This window comes from Monopterus albus, unplaced genomic scaffold (genome assembly GCF_001952655.1).
Source record: "Monopterus albus unplaced genomic scaffold, M_albus_1.0 scaffold191.1, whole genome shotgun sequence".
Taxonomy (NCBI): Eukaryota; Metazoa; Chordata; class Actinopteri; order Synbranchiformes; family Synbranchidae; genus Monopterus; species Monopterus albus.
The window spans coordinates 328,957-346,966 of NW_018128071.1; the positions used below are offsets into that span (position 1 = coordinate 328,957).

Consider the following 18,010-nt stretch of genomic DNA (forward strand, 5'->3'; position numbering starts at 1 on the left):
ATGTACAGAATGGAGGAGTTTAGGTGTAACTCTCCTTTGGTCATGACTCACCTCAGCTTCCGGCTTTGGTCTGGGGATGGGCACCAGTGTAGTACCAGATGGAGCAGAGCAGAGCAGAGCACCTCCCCTTCTGTCACCCCACTGCACTCATGGTCTGTCTTTATCTCTTCTTCCTGCACAAACTTCACAATCTGATTATGAATCTCATTTAAGCGTCTCGGATTTTTACCAGAAAGCTTTAATGTTTTTAAATATATGTCAAGCAAATCAATTATTTCATCTTCCAGCTGCTCCCACTTGGCAGTTTCCACCAGTTCATCAGCTGAGTCTCTATCATACTGGGCTGTTTTTTCACTCATAATTTCAGCATGACTACTAAATAATTGCAAGACAGCAAGTTCTTTTTCACATTTTTACCACAAGGTCACATTCCAGCCACACACATTTCACAATGTCACATTCCATTCTAAGCACCACAGTTTCACATGTAGTTCTGTTCTTTTCAGGCTTTTTTAAAGTTGCCTTCACTGACTGTTCCTCATTTACAGCCTCTACATCTCTATGTATGAAGTCAGTGAGGGTCTGTTGTACTTCATTGGTCACCAGGATTACTGACTGTATGTCACTGGATGAGCAGTTTCTTTCTCCCTAACTCTTGTGACTGAACGTCCTTTGTGTTAACAGGTTACACAAGGACACAAACTGCCAGAGACCAGAGGGGATATATTTTTGATGATACAAAGGAACAAGGAGGCAGTGGAACAAGTTGATTTGACATAAAGTAAGTAGCTTCTGATCCGACGTGTTGGTGCAGAGTCAGACAGTAAATGGCTGAACAATGGGGATGGGGTGTGTGGTGGGGGGGGCAAATGGGAAATGGCCTATACAACAATAATTAACTAAAATGGGACTGGTTAAGACAAATAGAGTATTTTTGAGCAAACTAAGAATACATTCCATCCCTCAGCACATTTCTGTAGCTTCCCTTTGTTCAGTGGATTATGCTGCTGTGTTTTAAGGACGTGTTGGCAGTTGAACCGTCAGTTAACTTATCACAATCAGGTTTGTATTGTTGTATATTCATATGTCAAGAATAATTAACCAAACAGCAAACTGTGTGGTAATTTGATTGAAAGACTTCCTATTATAATAGAAAAGTGTACATGGTTAAAATTATTGGTAATATCATGTAAGTGCCATTTTTGTAATATGCATAAGTTTGATTTAAAATTGTTCTATTTGAGTAATGCAGCTGAGTGTCAAGTTCATTTGAATTGAAATTTATTGTAAACCTGTGGTTACTTAAGGGTTAATTTGTGATGGCCTTTTGGCGCCATTGTATGAGACACAGGAAGTTGATTTTCTCTTTGTTTTTGTTTTTTTTTATTCTGTGAATAAACGAGTGGACGGCAGAGCAACACAGTATTTTACCGTGAGTTGTCACACCAGCTCAACGCGTAAATATTCAGTCTCATGTCCGTTCATTACGTAGTTATTATAAGAAATGTAAAAACGAAAGACATTTAAATACAAACTACAGATAACCATTACACTATTTTTCCTCATTCTGTACTCTGCCTTTCTGATGTGAAAGCTTTGTGTTGCGGGTCCTGGTTGATATATGCTGTAACAGAGTTTATACAGAGTTTACTATAAATAACATCAGCAGATGCTCAGTGAAATAATGAAAACTTGCACAGCTGAATGTGCTGCAAAATGCATAGCATTTTGAAATGCAAAAATCACAGAATCATGCAACATTCTAACAAAAGAAGTGTGCTACACAACTGTATCTGCAGAGACAAGAGAAAATGTCATCCTTTCTGTCTTGTAACAGCCATATTGAATTGCTGCCATCCCATCTGAGGAAAAGCCCTCAGTTCTGCTAATCCCTTCCCCAGTCAACCTGCTGGTGTGCCGACCCCTAATAAGCTGCTTACCTAACAAATACACACACACAAATATAAACACAAAATCAGTCTCAAACGCAACTCACACTCTCACTCACCCATGGCAAAGAATGGGATACCCAGCAGTGTAGAATTGAATTTCCCATCCGATATAAAGAAGATCCCAGCGGCTGTTACGTTAGCAATGCAGATAGTCAGCACACCCAGGAGGCCCAGGAATGGCTTCCCCCTAAGGCAGTCCCGCATGGAGCTGGATATGGTGGCGGCCAGGAGCACCAGCACCAGACTGACCAACACCTCCCCTTTGGCCAGCACGCCCGTTTGGTGGAAGTCTTGCCATAGGCTGAAGGAAGTGAGTGACTGGATATGGAGCTGGTCAGCTGCATGGGCTGCTTCGGTCGTGGATAGCCGGCTGGCCAGGGCGCAGAATTCATTCTCCCAGCGCTCTGCAATGGTATCCTGCACCACAGGCCCATGGTTGCGGAGGTAGTAGGTAATCTGAACAGCACGGGCAAACTTGACCTGCTGGTCTCGGCTGTTGGGCGAGAAGGACACGCCGCCTAGCTGGTGGCCAATGAAAGATACACGGCCATCCTGCAGGGGATTTAGAGATATCTGAAGTTAGCTCAGATGAAAGGTACAGTTTTATAGAAATACATCAGTGTGTTTCAGTGGTTACAGCTGTATATCGGTGGCTTCAAAACAGCTTTGTTGTCCTTATGTTGTCCTGCAGACAGCAAACTCTTTGTTTAACACCACCACAAACCTCTACCCCGTAGAGAGCAGGGCTCAGCAGGTTTCTGCCATATTTCCTGACTCAGATTGAACTAGAATTCCCATTACAAATGTGTACAAAGCAGGTGGTTGAAAGTGGATGTGCAGTGAGACAGTAAAGTTTAAATGAAATCAGATATAAAGCACAGGCAAAACAACCACAGTGACAATAGTTTAAAAGACAGGAGTAGATAATATAATTGTGCTATAAGAATTGTGCAGGGCAGTCAAGAGTTCACTGAGACAGCTGGAACAAAGATGGCTATCATTAGCCCTTGAGGACAAATCAGAATACAACAGAGACATGAGGTTATTGTTGGTACATCTTGTCTCATGTTTAACATGAAAGTTTTGCCTGGTGACTGTATAAATGTAAGGTCTGGCACAAAACAAATACTAAAAGTGCTAGAAGAATTGTGTGTAGCTACTAGTCTACTAGCTACCCAAAAGGTCTCTGAAGAGATGTTTCAAAGGATTACTATGTATTTGTCAGCTGCTCCCAAAAGAGGTGAAGAGCACTTGTCAATCAGGCAAATACACACTAAACATACTTGTGGCTAATATGAATAACTTTGTCAGTTTGTTTATACAGTCAGTGACTATTTGGTCTCATTTACCAATCTTTCTTTAGAACAAATTATTTGTTAAAACCCACTTATGAAATTTTCACAAAGATACTGGGGTTCATCAGTGTTTCTGTATTTGAGATTTGTTCTTAAGTAAAAACAAAATCTATGCACACTCAAGCACATTTGAGTGCTGACGTGTTTCTTCAGTTCTGCAGTTATATAATATTATAAGGTTTAAGTTACAATAACAGTTTTGTCATTATTAGTATTTCTTCTTGCCCTTCTCCTTATACAGTGATCACTGAATGAGTAAGAGCATATATCTTTCTTATTTTATTTTATATCCACTACTGATGCTACTAAATATGGCAACTCATTCATTGTTCTCTACTTCAGTTTTTTCTTTAGTTTGGAGTTTGTTGCTCCATAATCTTTAGATTTTCATTGGGGCATTCCGGTTTCCTCAGCTTCTCTATTCTGTTCCTGTGTGAGATTCCTGTGTGCACATGGCCCTGCAATCTCATGCCCTTTCATAGACATTGGCAGGGCCTTAACCTGATTAGGAACAACTGGCACGAGCTTTCAACTTACAAACACAAGATTCAGTACAAGAACACAGGTGTGAAAAATTCTTCGGTTTAACAACATGTTATAAAGATATAAAGTACCCATTCTTTCTGTCAAAATGAGGTATGAAGTTGATGAATTTATGATGGGGTAATGTCATCATTTTTTGCACTTTGCTTCTGAGCCACCCCATCCTTTTTCTGGACATTATTATTTTTATTACTTTATACCTGGCAGCAATAAAAGTAGGGTTTTTTCATGAGAACAGTGCCTCTACAGGCTAGGTTTGACACATTAGGCGATTTGTTATTACTATAAGGGGAAATCACATGAGTACTGTGTTTAAGCTGGCCCATGAGACAGACAGGACTTCATAGTTTTCAGTGATCAGTTGAGAAGAAACCTTCGACCAGTGAGAGAGACTAGGAGCTCATATACTCAGCTTCTACCCCTGGGGCTCTGCCTTTTCTGCCCCTTAGGAGTGTGTCTGGGTCTTGGCCTTGTTGAGATGGAGGCTTTCAGCACCATGTGCCTGTCACTGTGTGTAACCAGGAATAAAAAATAAAAGGTGAGTTTGTTTTACTAATATAAATTAATATTTAAGGGAAATCTTTGTCTTCCTATAGTAGAAAAAAAATGGGTGACAGAGGGGAATTTACTATAGCTATTTAAATAAGGATTTGTTTAATTAATATTTAAAGGAGATATTTTCTCACCCTTAACAGCAGGTGAATATGTTAAACAGGTGACTAACTGCTGGTGACTATCATCAGTGAAGTTTCATTGCAGTTTAAAATCAGTAATGGTGACATCTATGTTTCACTGAATAAGATAAGATTCTCTCCACTAATACTCGACTTTTGGTTGTTCCCGTTAGTGGTCACCACAGCAAATCCAATTTGCATGAGTAAATCTGACACGTTTTTTACGCCAGATGCCCTTCCTGACACAACCTTCTCTACTTATCTGGGCTTGGGACCGGCGCAGAAGTCACTGGCGTGAAACCCCTGTGGCTAGATACACACTCAGTCCTGGGGGCGATTTAGTCTCCAATCAACCTAAGCTGCATGTCTTTGGACTGTGGGAGAAAGCCAGAGCACCCAGAGAGAACCCATGCAGTACAGGGAGAACATGCAGACTACACACTGAAAGGCTCGAACCCGGAACCTTCTTGCTTAAGATTCAAAAATGGTTTTGCTTAATTATTTCAGTCAACTAAACACTACATTTCCTCTTCCTCTAGTAAAACATGCAGCTTCACAAACTTTTGTAGAAATGCAAATTGGTAAGTTTGAGTGAGAATATGTTATAGATCGTGGTAAAAACCCCCCCTGCAGATTACATCTCTCTCTTTTCCTTCTATACAGTGGCTGTAAGTAGCAGTGCTGTGTCTGTTGCTGCTGCCCCTGCCATCAGACAGGTCAGGCCTAGCGAATGTGTAGACTTCAGCTGTGCTGCTACTGCCTTTATCAAGCTGAGGGGGAACCCCCCCATGACAATGGGGGCCTTGCTCACATTCAGCCCCCATCCCTCCTCTTCTATGCCCCTGCATCACAAAATAATGAACCACAAATTATTAATAAGATGCTTAAATAACACGTAAATCTGACAGATGCTGTGCATCCCTCCATGTCAGAATCCACTTGATTTTGCAGCGTATTATAACATGGTGGTCGGGGGGTATGAGAAGAAGTGGCACGAGCATTAAGTCAAGCAGGACCCAGACATAACGTGCAGGTTGAACTGCACAGACAGGCTTTATAGAATATAAATCACAAGGTCAAATGATTTATAGAAAAACTGTATACATGCTCCTGGTTGATAACCTTTATTATGGGATAAAAAGCATAACAGGCTTTCTCAGTGTGGGCTACGTGTGCCCCTCGTGCCATACAGGATACAACGACATGAGAAAACACTATTGCAAAGATGCATGCTTTGTATGCTGCAAATCATCCTGTCCTCTCAATCAGCTACTGTACTGTAAGGATTGTAACAGAATCTGTTGGTCTAAAACATGTTTTGAAAAACATAAATAAAAGAAATATTACCCTGATGTTAAAAAAACATGTCAGCAACTGTGTGCAAAGCATGAAATGTAAATGATGCAACCAAGTGTACTACTTGGCCTTAAAAAATTTGCAAGTGCATGAATATGAAGAGAAACCCTGTAACATTTGCAAGAGAAAGGGTGGTGCCAGTGACCCTGCCCACAAATGCTTTATTCAGAGTCTAAAATCTGAAGAAGAGCACTGAGTGTATCATCTTTTATGACTCTGAACCTTTTGAGCAGGGGGTTCACATTTCTTACACCCACATATGACAAGGGGAGCATGTTCTGCTTGGGGGACAGACGGTGCTAAACATGCTCAGACATTTTAGGAACCCTGAATATGGCAAATACACACTCACATTCTGTAAGGCCCAGTTTTGACACCTCGTCCTGTCCCCTTTGCAGAAAAGCACCCCCAAAGCATGATGTTTCCACCCCCATGCTTCACGGTTGGGATGGTGTTCTTGGGATTGTAGTCATCCTTCTTCTTCCTCCAAACACGGCGAGTGCATGCGCTGCAGGATTTTAAGCCATGACGGTGTAGTGTGTTACTAATGGTAACCATTGAGACTGTGGTTCCAGGTCATTGACCAGACCCTCCCATGTAGTTCTAGGCTGATCCCTCACCTTTCTCAGGATCATTGATACTCCATGAGGCGAGATCTTGCATGGAGCCCCAGTCCGAGGGAGACTGACAGACATCTTGATTTTCTTCCATTTTCTCATAATCGCGCCAACAGTTGTTGCCTTCTCACCAAGCTGTTTACCTGTTGTCCTGTAGCCCATCCCAGCCTTATGCAGGTCTACCATTTTGTCCCTAGTGTCCTTAAACAGCTCTTTGGTCTTGCCCACAGTGGAGAAGTTGAAATCTGATAGATTGAGTGTATGGACAGGTGTCTTTTATACAGTTAACGAGTTCAAACAGGTGCAATTAATACAGGCAATGAGTGGAGGATAGGAGAGCTTCTTAAAGATGTCAGGGAGGGGTATGACACTCCTGTGAATGTGGAAGAGTGTACCCAGTTTTAAAGAGCCAGTCAGCTGAGGCAGCAGAACAGGTTTTAATGTCTTTCTGTGATTTAAACAGAAACACACACAGTCTTGAGGGATCAAGCAGAAGAGTGGTACTTAAGACGGTCCAAAGTTCCAAAGTCGAAGTCTCTGGCAGGGCAGCAGGGAAGGCAAGGCAGAATCACAAGTTAGTAGAACAGGCAGGATGTCGATCTCAGGTTGGCAGTCAGGCAAGAGGGAGCAGGCTGGATAACAGGTCGTTAGAGCAGGCAAGGGTTTGGTACCAGAAAAGAAGTCGCACGGAAATAATGCTGGAGAGTCTAGACGAGGCATAGAACAATCTGGCAGCTCCTCACACTGTGAGGAGCAAAAGACAAACTAACAGGTCTGTGAGAGCCAGAATTCTTGCTGGTTGGTAGGTGATCAAATACTTATTTCATGCAATAAAATGGAAATAAATTATTTAAAAATCTAACAGTGTGATTTACTGGAATTTCTTTGTAGATTCTGTCTCTTACACTTGAGGTGTACCTAGGATGAAAATTATAGAACTGTCCATTCTCTGTAAGTGGGAAAACTTGAAAAATCGTCAGTGTATCAAATACTTATTTGCCCCACTGTAATTCTTTACTAACCTAAAGTATCAGTTTGAACTAGTGATGGCCATCTGACACCGAGGCCGCGATACACGAGTCGAGCCGGGGGAGGGATCTTCCGCGAACCACTGCCTCGAGGCTTGTATCGTTGATACCGTCGTTACAGTGTCATGACGCGAGATCTCCCTGTGCGCGTCAGCAGGTGCGTAGGTGTAGGGGTACTATAAAGCCACCCAAGATGATGCGCAACATGTGGGTTTGTTGGCATAGTAGGTGTGTGCATAGTTGCTGTTGGTATGATCATTGCTGCTGGTGTGTGATCACCATGGAGCCAGCTAGGAAGAAAAATGATTGATTCTCCATTCCTTGTATTAATTCACACCCTGTCCTAGTTACATACGCACATATTACCATCCTAGCACATCCTCTGTTTTCCCAAGCACACCTTCTCCCACCTACTACACTACATACATTCATAGACTCGACCGACTGACCAATCAATCTTCACAAACGTTTTCACATCATTCACACAAAGCCTAGTTACACCCATCACATAATTCAGACATTGTTCTGCTGCATACTATTTCACCACCAGGTGGCACTAAACCAAACCTTTGAATGAATGAACTAATACTCGACACAAATGATGAAGTGGTTCGATACAAATGTCATGGTGTCAATTGGACATCACTAGTCTGAACTTTCTTAACCTATTGTTACGTCCGTGGCCCAGGCCACACCCAGCACCTTGTCAGCTGGTATGAGTAATCCCAGTTGCACTGCCCTTGCACAGGTGGGAGTGCATCCCAGGCAGCGAGGCACACCTGCTCTCAATTATCAGAGCAGTACTTAAGGAGAGCATTGGTGTGTCCTTGTCTCCAGATGATCGCCTGTAATACCACCAGTAACTTTGCATGGCAGCCATGCCCAGACCCTATGCTGATGAACTGCGTACCTGCTGTTAAGCCTGACCTTATGTTGTTTGGAACTGTATGTTGTCAGTTTGTGAATGTTTTAGGCATCGGCGTGTCTGGATTCCTGCCCTTTGTTGCTTTATTTTCTCTCAGTACCAAGTATTGCTGTGACTGTCACCTGTTTTTCTCAGTGTGAGGAGACCTGCTCTTACTATGATTCTGGATCTCCACTGTCAGTTTTCCTCACATCATCCTACCGCCTGCTCTGCTGTAGACCTGCTCATCTGACCGGCTATCTCCTGCGCCCTCTCCTGCTGCCCTGGACTGTTTCTTTTGGCTGCGGCACTCACCTGCCTAGAGCTGGCGCATTCAGCTTATCATATCCACAGTATTCTATCAGAACTAGCTCTAACCTCAGCGTACCTGTTCAGCTCTCTCATGTTCTCTCCCTCTGCTCTCATTTGGCAAGCTGCGTCCCTCCTTCAACCCCGGGTTGCATCATCAGCAGTCCAGTCCACCCAGTGCTCCCAGCTGCCCCGCGACTGGCGGATGAGACCAGCTCTGTCACTTCTCCTCCATACACTCATTAAATGCACTTACCTTGTCAAGCCTGAGTCTGAGTCCTGCATTTTTTCTGAGTCCACTCCCGCACTACTTACGGCGTGCTGTAACACCTATGCCATAGGGCGAAACAACCGTCTTTCCTTATGCTCAGGAGAATTAATGTGTCAGACTAATAATTAAAGGAAAGAGAGTTACACACACGCACGCACATACACTGACCACAGTAACATATGGGCCCAAAAGTCAGTACACGGGTGTGACACAGTGGGGCTGCTGGAGATACTGAAACAGTGTTGCCTGTGAAGCAAGAGTTCCACCTATGTTAAAAAATAATGATTCCTTTTGTCTAACTAAACTATTGGTGATAAACTAAACCCTGTCTTTAGAGATAGAAAAACAATACTCTTTATGCCTGACAGCCTATGTCTGTAGGCCCGTCCTCATAAAACCCTTGTGAAGTGTCATGCTTTGTGTGTGAGGTTTAACAGGTGGCCTTCTGTCATTTCCCCCCCTAATGAAATCTAATAAAACCTGTAATAAAATGTTATGTGGTAGAAAAGTAACATGGATATGTGTAATCGTTTCTTCTTCTTTCGGCTGTTGCCGTTAGGGGTCGCCACGGCAAATCATCTGTTTCCACCTAACTCTATCCTCGGCATCCTCTTCTCTCACCCCAATTAACTTCATGTCCTCTTTTAGCACATCCATATATCTCCTCTTTGGCCTTCCTCTTCACCTCTTGCCTGACAGCTCCATCTCTAACATCCTCCTACCAATATAACCACTATCCCTCCTCTGCACTTGTCCAAACCATCTCAATCTGGCCTCTCTGACCTTGTCCCCAAAACAGCTGACCTGAGCTGTCCCTCTGATGTGCTCATTCCTAAGCCACTCTTCTGTCACACAACACTCCTGACACCTTTCTCCACCCACTCCAACCTGCCTGCACTGGCCTCTTCACCTCTTTCCTACACTCCCCATCACACTGGACTGTTGACCCCAAATACTTCTGCACCTTCTTGACCTCAGCCCCCTGTAACCTCACTGTTCCACTTCCCTCCCTCTCGTTCATACACATGTATTCTGTCTTACCACGACTGACTTTCATTCCTCTTCTTTCCAGAGCAGACCCCCACCTTTCCAGGTGTTCCTCAGCCTCCTCTCATACATATCCTGAACTACTCTGACGTACTTCTCTGCCACTCCTGACATCCTCATACAGTACCATAGCTCCTCTTTCAGCACTCTGCCATACGTTTTCTCTAAATCCACAAAGACACAATGCAGCTCCTTCTGACCATCTCTATACTTCTCCATTAACATTCTCAGAGCAAAAATTGCATCAGTAGTGCTCTTTCTGGGTATGAAGCCATACTGCTGCTCACAGATATCCACTTCCTTTCTTAGCCTAGCTTCCACTCCTCTTTCCTAGCTTCATTGTGTGGCTCATCAACTTTATAAGGTGCAGCACTCTTGCCACTGCGGCCCGAGTCAGGGTTGCGTCAGGAAGGGCGTCCGGCATAAAACACGTGCCAAATGTCAGCATGTGAGTCGTCAGTGTGACAGTTTGCTGTGGCGACCCCTAAACGTGAAAAGCCGAAAGGGCAATAAAACAAACAAAGGTTGTAAAACCATAAATCAATCTGATCACATCTAAGTTGACATAAGCGGTACTCTGTACCTCTATCTCTCACATAACTGATCCCATTCGTAAGTCAACAGCAAGATATCTGAGACCTTACAGCATAATATATTGCAAGTATGATATGCACCTTAATTTTCTTCTAGTCTTTCTCAGTGCTTTAGATTTGTCATTTTATGACAATATACAAGTATGTTTATGTAAAGTAATCACAAAATAATTGCTAAGGTAACTCAGAAAGCTGTAGCTCTCATTTCACTTGTGTAATTGCACAAAACTCACACTGACTCTTCCATTCCAAATGTTTCTCAACAGTCAAAACATACTAATCTATAAATATTCAGTGTGTGTGTGAGAGAGTTAATGACAAAGTGAGAATAGGAGGGGGAGGAGGCACCTCACTAAAGCAAGTACCTATGATGTGGTGTATGAAATGGGGGAAGTGATACCTGAGTTTTCTGAAGACAGATGGAAGTGGCTAATGAGCGAGGTGGAAAAATAGGCTTCCAAGAAGAAGAAGCATGTACTCGCGTCAACTGGGCAACATTTTTTTTCTGTTCTACACGCATGTAAATACTGGCGAATACCTCCATAAATCTAGGAGTTTTGTTTGTAGTATCCATTTGTCTTTGAATGTTTTCATTGGCCCGAACTTTGTTTTCATATAATATTTAGTAAATTGCCTACTAATTTATTGCTATTCCAATCAAGTAAAAAAGATAAACAAATCTGAATACAACAACTCTCACACCTCTGATCTTCTGCTTGCCAGGCACTCATCCAGTGTAGTAAGCTAAAGCCACCTTTTACATAGATATTGTATTCTCTGGTTATATATTTTAAGATGCAGCTAATGGAAGCATTGGATCACTAATGAAATATCTGGTGAATAACTAATAATAAATTTAGTGCAGTTTTTTTTCCTGAAATGTCATTAGCCTTTTACTACAATGTAAATGTATGAAAAGTCAAAGAAGAATATAGGCACATTTGATATGATCCAGATCTGCACAGATTCATTGGCGTTCAGCATGCAGTGCATGCCAGTGCATCTTCTATCTAACCTGATCCAGACTTACTCTGATGTAATGCCCACATGGGCAACGATATTCTCAAAGAATCGAGGCAACTGCAGTTTTTAGAGCCAGGTGCCACAGTTGCTCTTCATGGACTGCAAGAACTCAGAGCATAATGGGAAATGCCTGGCTCTCACCTGATCTGGGAGCAGATTGGTTGAAATGTTGGATCAACCACATGATGTTTTCTAGAAACATATAATTACAGCATTTGTGGTTTTATTAGTTGGTATTTGTACTATGAAGGTTTGTTACGTTAACAATAAATGTGTGGTTGATGGCGAATGATCAGTCAGAGAGGCTGAACACAGTCAGCGTACAGTACATTATACTGTATACAGCTCTGATATAGGCAGTCTGTGATAGTTCTGCTCGCCAATATCAACCAATTTAATTTGTGACGTTGTCTATTAAAAGACACAAAGGCCTTTGGTCAGAGGGATATGAAGATTCATACAATGACATCTATGCAGAGGTGAAGCAGATACAGTAGCAAACTGATATGATGCCTGCGTTGCATGAGAAATGTTGGCCATATACATTTTCATACAATATTTAAATAGTATGGAGATCAACATACAGGTACAGTATGTGCCAAAAAATTAGAATATCAAGGAAAAGTCCATTTATTTCAATAATTTGTTTCAAAAAGTGAAACTTGTATGTAATATTAGTTCACTACACACAAAGTGAAATATTTCAAGCCTTTATTTGTTTCAATTTTGATGATTATGGATTAAAGACAAAAAAAAACAAACCCAAATCCAGTATTTCACAAAATTAGAATATCATGCCAAAGTTCAACATTGTAGGCTCCCTATGTCCCAATCTAGTCAGCTAATTAACGCAAAACACCTGCAAAGGTTTCCTCAGCCTTGAAATTGTTTCAGTCTGGCTTAGTAGGCTTCAGAATCATGGGGAAGACTGCTGACTTGACGGTTGTGCAGACGACCATCATTGACACCCTCCATAAGGAGGAAAAGTCTCAAAAGGCAATTGCAAAAGAAGCTGGATGCTCACAGAGCGCAGTATCAAAGTATATTAACAGAGTGTTAAGAAGAAGGGAAGAATGTGGCCGGAAAAGGTGCAAAAGTGACAGGGATGACCGCAGCCTTGAGAGGATTGTCAAGCAAGGGCGATTCAGAAATCTGGGGGAGCTTCATAAGGAGTGGACTGAGGCTGGTGTCAGTGCATCAAGAACCACCACATACAGACGTCTGCATGACATGGGCTACAGCTGTAGAATTCCATGCGTCAAGTCACTCCTGAACCAAAAACAACGTCAGAAGCGTCTGTGATTGGCTAAGGAGAAACAGTACTGGTCTATTGCCCAGTGGTCCCAAGTCCTGTTTTCAGATGAAAGCATATTCTGCATTTCATTTGGAAATCAAGGTCCCAGAGTCTGGAGGAAGACCGGAGAGGCACAAAAGTCAAGCTGCTTAAAGTCCAGTGTGAAGTTTCCACAGTCAGTGATGGTTTGGGGAGCCATGTCATCTGCTGGTGTGGATCCATTGTCTTTTATCAAGTCCACAGTCAACGCAGCTGTCTACCAGGAAATTTTAGAGCACTTCATGCTTCCCGCTGCCGACAAGCTTTTTGGAGCTGAAGATTTTATTTTCCAGCAGGATTTGGCACCTGCCCACACAGCCAAAATTACCAGTACCTGGTTTAATAGCCATGGAATAACTGTACTTGATTGGCCGGCAAACTCACCTGACTTAAACCCCATTGAAAATCTATGGGGTATTGTCAAGAGGAAGATGAGGGAACACAGACCCCGAAATGCAGACAAGCTGAAGGCCAATATCAAAGCAACTTGGCCTACCATAACACCTCAACTGTGTCAAAGGCTGATCGCCTCCATGCCACGCCGCCTTGATGCAGTAATTAATGCAAAAGGAGGCCCAACAAAGTACTGAGGACATAATACAGTACATTAACACACTTTTCAGAAGGCCAACATGTGTTTAAGATCCTTTTTTTATTGGTCACATGAAATATTCTAATTTTGTGAAATACTGGATTTGGGGTTTTTTTTGTCTTTAATCCATAATCATCAAAATTGAAACAAATAAAGGCTTGAAATATTTCACTTTGTGTGTAGTGAACTAATATAACATACAAGTTTCACTTTTTGAAACAAATTATTGAAATAAATGGACTTTTCCTTGATATTCTAATTTTTTGGCACATACCTGTAGATCAGCATGTTATCACCCTCCTTGTCATAGAGAAGAACAGCAGCTGTTTGTAGTAGTTGAAGTGTTTAGTTTTATGATTCTCTATGAAATTGGGATCAGATCTAACAGGATGTAAATGCTTCTGTGACGTCCTGTACAGACTAAAGGCTTGGTGAAAAACTTCTAAACTATCTGTCTTGACTGCAGATTTTTGTCCACTGCTCTCGTCTGCTTATCAGGCAAGCTGTAGTTCATCTTGAACAAGTCTTATCATTCCTATGCATTGTATCAGTATGAAGTAACCTGAAATTATCCTCTGAGGTCTGAGGACAGTGTTCACTTAGTATGGGCTGTCCTGGTCCAACACTGATTGAGTCAATCCGTTTTGAATTTATTGGCTCTGAAAGCCGAGGGCAGAGATCATTATCCAATACCAGAACAGTGATTTTTACACCATTCCACGTGACAGGAATTGGCATAAAAAAGTACCATTCTGAACACATTAGAGCCCCATTTTACACATCCACATCCATTTACACAACGTTGTCACAAACACAGTCAAAATAGTGATTTTAATGGCGTGGTGGGTAGCACCATTGCCTCACAGTGAGGCAAAAATGGTGAGATTGACACAGAAATTCAGAGAATAAGGCTCACTGAGTTTGTAATTTGTAGCCTTAAAGTTAGCTTAAAAACATCTCTGCTACATGATACGTTTACCGGGTTCGCAACCTTTCTGTGTGGAGTTTATATGTTCTCCCCATAGGTGAGGTGACAGTGGTGCGTTGGGTAGAGCAGTTGTCTCCCAACCAGAAGGTTGAAGGTTTGAATCTTGGTGCCTCCAGTCCATGTGTAGAAGTGTCCTTGGGCAAGACACTGATGCCATCAGTTGAGTTGGCAACCATCTGTACTGGAAACAAATTCCTTGTGTGTAACAGTAAAGTTTATTCTGTCTGGGTACTCCGGCTTCGTCCCACTGGCTTAGGTTGATTGGTGACTCAAAATTGCCCGTAGGAGTGAATGTGTGGTTGTTTGTCTGCGTGTTGGCCCTGCAATGGACTGGCGACCTATCCAGGGTGTACCCCGCCTTTCGCCCAATGCCAGCTGGGCTTGGCTCCAGCAACCCCATTCGGGACTAAGCGGTATAGAAAATGAGATGAGATTTATATTGTATGTCCTGCACATATGGTGAATTGACAATAAAATCCTTGAACCTTATTGTGGAGCACTTATAGGAAATGGTATGTTCTTGAGTGAGTTGAGGACAGGTCTAGACAAAAATGTATTTTAACTTTCACTATTTAGACTAAAATCTGGGGTATTTGCAGTGGTAGAGTTCACAGCAACATTAACACTTCAGTCCACTATAGCTCATTATTTGTTGCCAAATTAATGACATTAAAATGCTAAATGATTTGAGTAACTGATGTTAGACCTGAAGCACTATTGGCCAACACATGTGTAAGATGTACGGTAAACGTATCATGTAGCAGAGATGTTTTTAAGCTAACTTTAAGGCTACAAATTACAAACTCAGTGAGCCTTATTCTCTGAATTTCTGTGTCAATCTCACCATTTTTGTCACTTTACAGGTGAAGGACCCAAATTGCTCCTTAGAATTGCCTTGATTTTTGAGCACATGACAGGCTCATACATTTATCTGGTAAGTATGTAAACAATAAAAGAACAGCTTTCTTTTTAGATGATGTATTTTTACAGATGCAACACTTTATGGAATATTTAGTGTTGTTATTGGTTTTAGGCTTATTTTTTAAGTGTGACAGTCAGTGCCAGAGGCGTTGGTTTCAGTGCATGTAAAATTGTGGTAAAGGATGATGAAAACAAGCTTAAAAAGAAATTTATCTTTACAGCTCTATTGGAAGTTTTATTGTCTCTTAAAGTGTAGCACTAATTGAACTGTTAACATCTTTGTCCATTTTGTTTTATTTTTTGTTTCCATACGATGTGAGATGCAACATCAAAGTGCACAACAGGCTTTCTTGTCAGGCAGAGTTCTTCTTAACCCCAGCTACAAACTTAAGTCAGACATCTTGGAAAGTCTGGCTGAGCAAGTAATTAACTGCAAGGCATATCCTTCATACTTGGAAACTGAATCTGTTGCTGAAGCTTTAATCAAAGCACACCCATGTTTGTGAGAACAAGGAGTCTTCAGTGGTTGCTATGGATGGAAAATTAGTCTCAAGTACAAGATGGCCAACTATAGGACAAAACTGAGAAACCTGGGATGTCCAGAACTAAACATAAATTTCCTCAAGCACAAACCTGCAGATAGTTGTCAGCCTGCCTACAATGTTAAAAAATCCAGAAAGGCAGAAGTAAATTTCCCTATCCTGCCCAAGAGACCCAGAACAGTCTTGAAAGATAAAGACTGGCACTGTTATTTGAGGTCAAGCAAAGACACAACACTGCACTTGTCAGGGAGAAGATGGCCAAGACCTTTGCATACAGGAGGCAGGAGATGGTCAGAGATGAGGCAATCATTGCAGAGTTGAGGACCAGATGGTCAGGGCTGTTCACTGTTCCAGAGGTATACAATGCTCCTTAAACAGCTATAATCAATATTTTATAATAATGTATCAAAGGACAATCTAACTATGTGTAACATGAAAGGGATTGATTTTGGTGATGAATCCACTGAGAATGATGGCTGAATCTTCATCTCCTCTCAGCTTCATAGAGCTTTATAGTGAGTTCAGCTTGCTGTTTTGTGTCCAGACCACACATTTACTATTTTAGATCACTCTTACAGTGTTGTTTTGCATGAGAAGCTGTTATTTTCAGAGAAGACACTAAAAAGCCGTTATTTGCTCAGCAGTAAATAGCAGACAGGCACAGTTAGAGACCAGCTGGTGAATATAGTAAAGCATTTAGGAGTTGGAGGAGATTAAAAGCAGAGCTAAAAGAGATTAGGTGGACACAAGCAACACTCAACATGAACGATTAGTTGTTTTTACACTGCCATCCCACACTACTGCCATTCCAAAGAGTTGCCAATATCCCACCCTTGTGCTGCTCATACAGATCAAGCTAGGGGCAGCATAATCACGATCAGCTCAATATATGTCAGGTTTGCTGGGGGGCACCTCCCTCTCTTTGTTTCTCGGTTCCTGATCAGGCCACCTTGCACACCTGCAACTTGTTTCCTTAATCAACACCAGCTGCATTCACTCAGTCCTTCACCTTATTTATACCCCACTCACTTTTCACTCCCTTGCCAGTTCATTGATGCTCTCAGGCCAACAACCAGCGCCATTCTCGTTTGCCAGTGTACATATATATGTTTATTCCCATTTTGTTCCCTCTCGTTCCCCCATTCTGTTCCTCCTCTCTACCTTCTCTAGGGACAGTTACCTCCGGACCATTATTGCTCACCACTCTCCCAGCCTCCACCAGCCAGATCGGTACACAGTCGTCAGAATCCATCTGCTCACCACACGTCTCTAGTCTGTCTCCCTAGCCGTTTCCACTTCCACCGACTAGCCCAGGAGTGACCTTAGCGTCTGCAGCTAGGCCAACTTCGCTTATGCCTTCCCTGGACAGTTATTGCTAGCTGATCAGCACCTGGTTCCTCTATTTCCCATTATTTCTGTTTAGCCTGTTTCTCACCTCACCTGTAGATAGTCTGTATAGCACCAATAAATTTTGTTTGCACTGAAGTCAGCCATCAGGGTCCGTTCTCTTATTTTTCGCTCACTCACCCTCCCGTGTATGAGCATTTCTAACAATATATGAACCATGAACCTGCTAGAGTTCCCTGCAGAACCCCCTCTTTCATTAATTCAGGATAAGACCCTAAAACCTTCCAAATAATAACCTGCAGTTATCCCCTTATACCCTAAGATTTTACTGTACTGAGAAATTTTTATAAACCAGTTGTTAGGAACACTCTGGTAGGGAGGTGAGCGAGTAAAAAATGACGGACCCAGGTAGCTGACTTTGGTGCAAGAAGTGCTCTATTTATTTACAGTGATGATAAATATGTGTACAACCAGGTGAAGGAATACGGAGCAGAACCGGGTGTCAAGCGGCAGTCTTGGAAAACATACAGTCAGTGATGAGATGATAAGGAGGAGGCCGGGCTGCGGACGCTAGGATTCACTCCTGGACTGGTCGTGGTGGTTGGTTGCTGAGGG

At 42.3% G+C, this 18,010-nt stretch overlaps 1 protein-coding gene across 1 annotated transcript in view; it reads right to left on the reverse strand.

Moving 5' to 3' along the window:
* ptchd4 (patched domain containing 4) overlaps window positions 1–18,010 on the reverse strand; it is a gene marked incomplete at its 3' end in the record, with an annotated part of 61,026 nt that overhangs the window by 29,043 nt on the left and 13,973 nt on the right. Inside the window, exon 2 of the mRNA XM_020617525.1 lies at window positions 2,009–2,504. Coding sequence (XP_020473181.1) covers window positions 2,009–2,504 — 496 coding nt within the window. The remainder of the gene's footprint in view (window positions 1–2,008; window positions 2,505–18,010) is intronic.